Source organism: Haliaeetus leucocephalus, unplaced genomic scaffold (genome assembly GCF_000737465.1).
Source record: "Haliaeetus leucocephalus isolate CR32 unplaced genomic scaffold, Haliaeetus_leucocephalus-4.0 Scaffold317, whole genome shotgun sequence".
Classification (NCBI taxonomy): domain Eukaryota; kingdom Metazoa; phylum Chordata; class Aves; order Accipitriformes; family Accipitridae; genus Haliaeetus; species Haliaeetus leucocephalus.
In genome coordinates this window covers 10179768-10187941 of record NW_010972753.1, presented here as the reverse complement: position 1 = coordinate 10187941, position 8174 = coordinate 10179768, and the positions used below count along the sequence as shown (strand labels likewise).

The 8174-nt window shown below is 41.7% G+C and overlaps 1 protein-coding gene across 1 annotated transcript in view; it reads left to right on the top strand.

Annotated features, from left to right (window-relative positions):
• Positions 1 to 8174, top strand: part of EFHC2 (EF-hand domain (C-terminal) containing 2) — a 62087-nt gene that overhangs the window by 32639 nt on the left and 21274 nt on the right. The window contains exons 8-9 of the mRNA XM_010571372.1: positions 2471 to 2636; positions 3674 to 3816. Coding sequence (XP_010569674.1) covers positions 2471 to 2636; positions 3674 to 3816 — 309 coding nt within the window. The remainder of the gene's footprint in view (positions 1 to 2470; positions 2637 to 3673; positions 3817 to 8174) is intronic.

The following is an 8174-nucleotide window of genomic DNA, read 5'->3' as shown; positions in this document are numbered from 1 at the left end:
CGGGCTTTGCTTTCCGTCTCCGTGGATGTCGATCTGCGTACTGCCCGTAGCAAGAATCGCCTGTGTCTGTCCTGTAACGTGGCAGACTGAAAAATGTCTCGAGAGGCAATTTTTTTTTTTTTTTTTTTGGTCACAGACAGTATTTAGAAAAGAGTATTTTGGCGCGTGTTTACGTACACGCGTACTCTTTCACGGTGAAGATTGCTTTCGAAATTGCTGAATGGACTTTCTTTTTGCATATGGGCCTGGCCTTCGTACTTCTGAATCACAGAAAGGGCACACGTAGATTTATGGAGAAAAATGTTGGCATGGTCTTGCAAAGCCCCCTTTTGACTGATTCGGGTGCAAGTATTAGCTTTTTGAGTTGGACCGGGTTCTTCTAAGAGGTAAAGGCCAAAGGAGATCTCATAGTGTTTTCAAGTTAAAGAAAAACTCTGACATCTGAATGCTTTCTATGTATTTCAAATTCATACTGCTGTTAGACAAGTCAGATTTTAAGAGAGTATGTTGCTTTGATCTTGCGATATAGCCATGTTTAAAACATTTTAATCATGAACCAATGCAGAAAATGTTCCAAGTGACAGCAGTTTTGTCCTTCTCCTCTATTTGCACTGAAACCCATGCTACAAGTTCAGGCTATTCATGTCTCTTCAGTTCTGGGTAGAGAAGTTAAGTTTTAAAGAAAAACCCTTTATTTCATGCGATCCACTTTTATACACCGGTCACTTGCGTCACTCTTTGCCCCCTGGGCTGCAGTTTGTGATTCCAGTTTGCCTCGTGTTTGTCTTTCACTTACTAGCCCAGCCAGCTCTCCCTTCTTCGGGGCAGGGTCTCCAGCGCACCCAGGTGTGGAGGTGATGCTGCTCTACATGGGCAGTGCTGCACCAGTTGGCTTTCACCTTCCTGCTTTGCACCTGTGTTGGCGTGGGAAGGGCTCTGTGGGTTGTGGGACGCAGCAAGCTGGGCTTGGGGCCGCAGCAAAGAGGGCCAGCCGCAGCCTGGGCTGCCCTAAAATCGAGCAAAGTGACTGTCCCCCTCCGCTCAGTGCTCATTAGACCTCATCAAGGTGCTGTGTCGCCTTTTGGGTCTGCCAGGACAGGAAAGACACGGACCAGCCAGGGTGAGTTCAGGGGAGGCTCAAGGATGGCCAGGGCTGAGGAATACCCAAGGCAGCAGGGCTTGCTCAGCCCGGGAAGGGCCCTGAGCAGCCGCCTGCACCCACCCATGGGGAGGTTGCTGAGACCAGGCAGCCCAGCTCCTCGCAGGGGTACGCGGCGGGAGGACACGAGACAACATGCATAGTGGAAACAAGAGGCTCAGGGTTGGGTATCAGGAAGAACTTTCCTCTCTGGGGCAGGCTGCCAGGGCAGGCTGCGCAGCCTCCATCCCGGCAGGTGTCAAACCCAACTGGACACAGCTCGGAGCAGCCTGGTCTGGCCTGGGGCTGACCCTGTCCTGAGCAGGAGACCACGCTAGAGACCTCCCGAGGTCCTGTCCAACCTGAATTATCCTGTGTTCCTATGATTTATGTCTTCATTTGCCTCAGGCCTGCCCATTTACTTTCTCCCATATATAAGTTACTTTTTTCCTCTCACCGTTTCCATTTTCCATTAACCTTATTTAACCAGCAGACTGTATTACTCTCTTGAAGTTTTACATGAACCCCACTGGCAGCTGGAAGCTGTGTTGCAGCGAAAGTGCGGTGCAGGGAAGCAACAAGGGGCCAAATGATACAGCAAGATTTTCACCAAGAGAGGAGTGAGGAGGGACCATAGGGCAGCAGAGCTTTTGGGAGCAACCCCTATGGGAAGTGAGTGCAAGTCCCTGACCAGACATGTCTCTGCTGAGTCAGGAGAGCTCCTGCTGTATATGTGGGATAGTCAGGACCATTGATCACTGTGAGGAAAGACTTGAGGCTGTGGAAAATGAGGAAAAACAAAGCTTCCAAAACTCTGGGTGAAGTGAGATATGGACTGAAGCTATTGGCTTCAACATACCAAAATCTTTTCATATATGTCTGATTTAAATAATGAATAAAATTTTATTTATTTATGTATTTATTTTCCTCTGACAAAAAGCAGAGGGCAGGAAACTCATAAGCCAAGTATTTACTTAATCATGTTGTCTCAAAGGATAAAACTGGAAAATTAATTTAGAATTGTTAATTTATTATTTTATCCCATTTTGAAACTATATTTGTCTTTCCTCTTGCCTGTGTATCTTAATGATATTTGTCAAACATTTTAAGATTATAGATGAAATCCTGAAACACTTGAAGAAACAGTAATTTCACTGTTGGCTTCTATGGAGTCTTTTTCTACCTTGTAACAGTAGGAGGGATCCTGGTTTGACTTTGATCAGTGCTCCGTTACAGAAATAGGCTAATAAGTATTCATACTGGAAGTTTAAATCCTTAGTAGAATGGCTTCATCAGAAAAGTAATAAATAAGTTTTGCTGTCTTTGTTGTAGAGGATTTCACCCCAGTTCCATATAAGGCTCTACCACCTCCAAAACTAGAAAAAAAGTTTCCTCCTTATACTGGATTTGGTTCTGAAGAGGATTCTCTGTGCTCCTGTATGGGTCTGCTTCCCAAGCCTCCCCAAAGAGATTTCAAGAAATTCATGGAAAAAGACAGGTATTTCAGTGAAAAATATTTCTAACTTTTATAAATTATGTCTTTTTGTGAAGGAGATAAATGTTAAGTAGGAAAGTCATTTTTTTCAGCAAAATATGCAGCTCATCAGACTTTTAATGGACAGGTGCATGAGGACTGGTTTAGTGACATGGTACTCCAATTTTCTCCAAACTCAGCAAAATTTCTCTTTTGAGAAGGCAAATATTCTGACCCTCCTATCCCCTACCTTCTTCCCTTCTCCTGTCTTCAGTGGGAGTTTGATGGAAGTCTTAGTCCAGGAATTGGTCAGGAATTTTGTATGCTTCAGCAGTCTAACACCGATTTGTTTTTTCTGTTTGACTTTCTGGCATTTACTTTTTTTGTCTGCTGAATTTCATGCAATTTACTGGAGCAATATTAACTTAGTAACCCTTTACTTTCCATTACGAAATGGTTTGTCAGGCAGCGGTTGTTGAAGCCTAAGTGGAAAGCCAAGTCACATGCTAGAGATTCACCTGTAGAACCTCTGTAAAAGAAGAAAGCTATTAGAAAAAGGCTTGGAAATGTATTGATAGTGCATATAGGCATATAGTGGTACTGTAAATAATTTAAACCACAATCACTTAACAAATATCCAACTAGTAAGATCATCTGGTGGGCCTGATTTTGTGGAGGTAATCCTAGTACGTATTGCTATTCAGAATTTGATTTAAAAAATATACATACCTAAATGTGTTCTTTCTTTATAAATTTTCTGGAAAGAAACTTGGAGTTTGATCTGCAACTGAATTTGAATACAAATTCATTCCAGACCTGTGGCAAAGCAGTAATTTTCGCCTGAAAATGATTCCTTTCTGTCTGGCTGACTCTAGCTGGTTCTGTTAATTTAAGCTGAAAATGGTTTTTGACGAAGTACGGAATCTTATGCCATTTCCCTTCGTGATCCAGGAATAACACAATCAATGCATGTTACAAAACTCAGGAGAATACGTATCTTAGTGATGAAAACTTTTTTCATACTCTGTTTTTGATTTCTTACCTCTTCTTTCGCTTTTTAGAAGTGGCATGGAAAGTAACATACTGCGTTTTCTTGCAAAATTCGTCACAGATAGTCCTATTGACAAGGATCGGAAATTCATTATTTCCTACTTCCTGAGTGATGACACCATTTCAGTTTTTGAACATATACAGCGAAACACAGGTAAGATGTAGTAATGTCTTGCAATCAGCCCCCGTTGCCCTGCTCATTTGATTAGAGTTTACAGTAAACATTGTGGCCAGACTCAGCACTAGCAGAAGCAGGGATGTGGATTTTTAAATGCAATGGGAATTACATCAGCAGGTCTACTGCATTATCTTGCATAGCTCTATGTCATAGTAATTTATAATCTTCATCACTCAGAATAACGCTGTTCATTGTATGACAGTACTTCACAATATCCTTTGGGAATGAGAAGTTTAATGCATTAGAACTTTTATTACATTTTAATATGCAAATTTGGCCTTTAAACTTTTGCTTTGGTTGTGGATAACATACAGGAATGTATTGTAACTGATGATAAATAGGGACAGGATACGTAAGACATCAAGAATGAAAGAGTAAATCCTTTGTTTTGCAAGATTGTGTTACGGTGTTATGAAACCTGTGTAGCATCCATTGTATAGAAGCAGCTCGTGAGAGCAAAACAGCTGTGATTTTTTAACATACTTTATCATTAATCATGTAGTGTTGAGCATATAAAGAGTGAAGATTGCCCTGTGCTGCTGTCTGTACATGCATGCGTGCGTGTGTGTGTGTATAATACTGAACTGAATTTCAAGGGCCAGACTGCCAGTGTTTAATGACAAATGCTCTGTTACTTCTCAGTTACTTGATCACATTTATCCTATTGCTGGGGCATGGTCACCCAATGTTGTCATGGTTAAATTCTTTTCACCACTGTTGTTGGCTGCCTCCAACTGAGGATATGAAAGGTTTTGTGATTTTCAAGCATCTTTTTTATGTCCGTGGAGGGTCTTGTGCATGGATGGAAGAACACAGCACTGGGAAGGATGTCAGGAAGTCATTCTGTAACTCAGAGAGATAGGGAGGCCTTGGCTAAGCATGACCCTGCTGGAGAGATTAGTGTATTTCTGCGAAGCCCACAAAACATCTGCAGCAACAGTTTCAGAGCAGTTGACATCCAGAAGTGCTCTGGCACCTCTCAACATGTGCAGTCAAAGGACTGACTCTTAAAAGCTGCTGTCAGCCTCTGATAAAACCGTAGAGAGAAAAAAAATCAGGAAATCACATTCTCTCAAAGGCAAGGGAAAAAGAGTAATAGAAGGTTTCCTTAGTTACCATGTTAGGCTCTTGTGGAACCTCGTGACTAGCTCTTTCGATACTGCTTGAATTGCCCTGTATTGGCTTCTTGGCACAGAGCACTTTAGTATGGTATTTCAAGTACGCCCTGCAGTGGCGACCAGCTCACTGTCTAGAGCAAAGACTGTCCTAGGGAGGACTGTTCACTCCCCTTTGCTTCAGGGTCTGGTGCCAGCGGTTGACTTTCTGAGGTCCAGTTTTTCAGCTTACAGTTAAGGACTAAATATTCTTGCAACCCTATGTTTAAGCCTTTACTGAAAATGATTTCTGATGTTAATCCTTCTCAGACCTATGATGAACATCACATGCATAAAAAATGAAGGTGTGGTGAATATCTAGACCCTTCTGTATTCCCAGAGAACTCTTTCTGTGCCAGTGGTACTACTAAGTAATTTTGAATGCCCTGTACATTTTCAATGCAAAGAACTTCTAATGGCATCTCTGCTTGTATCCAACTATATTACGAATGCATAAATAGGGACCTCACCCCCAACTAAAATACAAGCAATTCTCTGAGAAATGTTTTGAAAATGCGTAGTTACCTGCCTAGGCTTCAATGAGCATTCCCAGTTAGCCCTGCTCCATTGCAACATCAAGATTAAGCACTGTTTTTGGCAGCAGTGTCCTGTCATCATTATTTTACTAGTTTCCTGCCATCCAGTGGCCTGTAATTTATGCAACTTCTTTTATTACAGCTAAAGACACATACACTTATGTATATATTTATTATGTAATGCTGCTGAGAGCCTCAAGAGCAGCTCAGTTCCCCACTAGTGAATGACATGTTTGATTGGCATTCTTTACGTCTGGAGACATAAAGGATGGTAAGGGTACAGCTGCACTGTTAAATTAAAGAAGTCCAGGGAACAGTTTGAATCTTGGACCCCAATCATATATATTGCCTGTTCGGTCATTCCTGGTTCTCCTTTGCACCATTCCAACTAGACAAGGCTCCAGAGAGCCTGGGGCCCCTCCTGGGGGATGCTAAACTCCAGAAAACTCTCCTACAAGGCAGTAAGGACAGGGCTGCACCAGGTTTGGCTTGCTCCACCCTTATCAGTCCTCTAACACTATCCCAGGAGGTTTTGCACACTCAAAGATTCAGGTCCTTCTACCTCATCCAGGCACTGCAAAACATACCCTCAGTTTTATGCTGTAAAACACCACTCTGTTGGACTGCAGCACAGCCCTCACATACCTTCAAACGGTTTGAACACGCAAAAATAATAGCTGTGTCTTAAGATCCCAGATTTATCACATAGCACCCAGAGCAAAGCCAGAGCCACACACTGTGCAATGCAGATGTGGTCAGTTGCTCAGGCTCTCAGCAGTATGGCTGCCAGGCCAGAGATTGCTTCCTGGCTTCCTTTTATTTTGGAATGAGAATATATGCTGGGATTACAGCTGGGAGCCCCTTGACCATTGCTAGTCAAACAAAATGTGAAACAATAAGTGGGCAAATTCACATACCAACAATAACAAATGCTTTAAGATGCATATGAAAGGCAAGTATCTGTAAGTGGGTTTTTAACTTCCCTGGGATGTTAAAGTGGATGGAGTAGCTGACTTTCAGAGGTGGTAGAAAGGTGAAGTGGAAGGATGTGGCTAAGAACTGGCCGTTGGAGAGTAGTGAGAACAGCCTTGAAGAGACAGGATAAGAAGTAGGGATGGGGGCTTGGGAGGGGTAGAGCAGCAGTTGGAAAGCCGCCTGGGACTGCAGAAGTTTCTTTGTTCCCACCTTCCTTCTTTTCTTTTTTCTCCCTTTCTCTTCTCTCTCTCTATCCCTCCCTCATTTTACTCATGTCTGAAGGAAAAGTGAATGGGTTTCTTTGAGGTTAAGAATGAGAAGGCTTTGCAGAGGTCAGATAAGAGCAGCTAGGAAAAAGGAGTAGGGCATGCAAAATGGGAGCAAGAAGAACATTCATGTGTGAGAAGGAAAAGTGTTGAAGTGGATGGGGTGGGAGAAGAGTAAGTTTGAGCACATCTTAGAGGCGGGATGAGTTAAAACAGTAAATGACTCCCAAAATAACAACTTGACCGTCCCTTTTGTGCACAGGTTCAAAGGGCTATTTTTGCCTTTTTATTTGCATGAATTGATAGCAATTGGCAAGTAAAAATGTTTCAAGTTGCACTCCTAAAATGGAATGAATAAGTTGCTCATACTTTTCTCAGTCCAGCAACCTGAAGATTGTAGGCAAGTACTTCACACTATTAGTAACACTGTGAAACTGTATTTGAAATGCACAGGGCTGGACATCTTGAAGCACTTTTTGAGATGGGGGTCAAAGCATGAGAACTTTGGCTCCCCATGCAGAAGATCACAGCCCCTTTTTTACTCAGTGTAAGACCAAGCCAACAGCTGTACAAACACCTGCAAAGTCTGATCTGATCTTAATGGAAGCAGGCCTTTGGTTGTGGTGTTTATTTTGTGCTTTGAGCCTGGCTCTTGTAGATTTCCATCAAAATTTCTCATCAAGTTTCAGTGTAAAATCTCTAACCTAATAAGATATTTTTGGTTGTTTTCCTTTATACCTCTTGAAATGTACTAACCCGTAACATTTAAAAAACAATTATGGGACAGATGTATTAAGGTAAGTTTCCAATCTAAGTGCACAGTTGCAGGGAAAAAGACAAGAGTGAAGTTCCAGTCTTACAGAGACCAGTTCTGTTTAAATATTACAAACAGTTACCAGGATTATATAATCTAAAATTTCATATTTGTTTTAATAGCTAGTTGAAAAGGAATGTATTGAGATTAGTTACATTAGTGATTTGAATTGTGTTTTGATTCAAGCTAGATCTGACAATTACCATAGTGTGGTTTTTGTCTTTTGCCTTTAAGGTGCTAGTAAAGCAATTAAGACAGACATCTGATCCAAAATCTGGTTTAATAAGCAGTTTGGGTTTCACATTAATTTATAATTTTGACTCTAAAAGGCATTTTATTACGCTGTTCATCAGCCTTTTATTGGACTTGCATCACTACCTAATATGTAAGACATCATTAAACGTTACTAAAGTATGCTTTTTGGCTTTTGGCTTTGGAAGCTCAAATATAAACAGGAAACGAACCCTCAGCAATCCAGAGTTGCTGTAGGACACATATCCTGATGAAACTAAACATGTAACAGTGTTTTCTAGAAAGCTTGGTACGTGCAGTGCAATCTTGTGGATTATCCAGAAAATATTACTGGAAA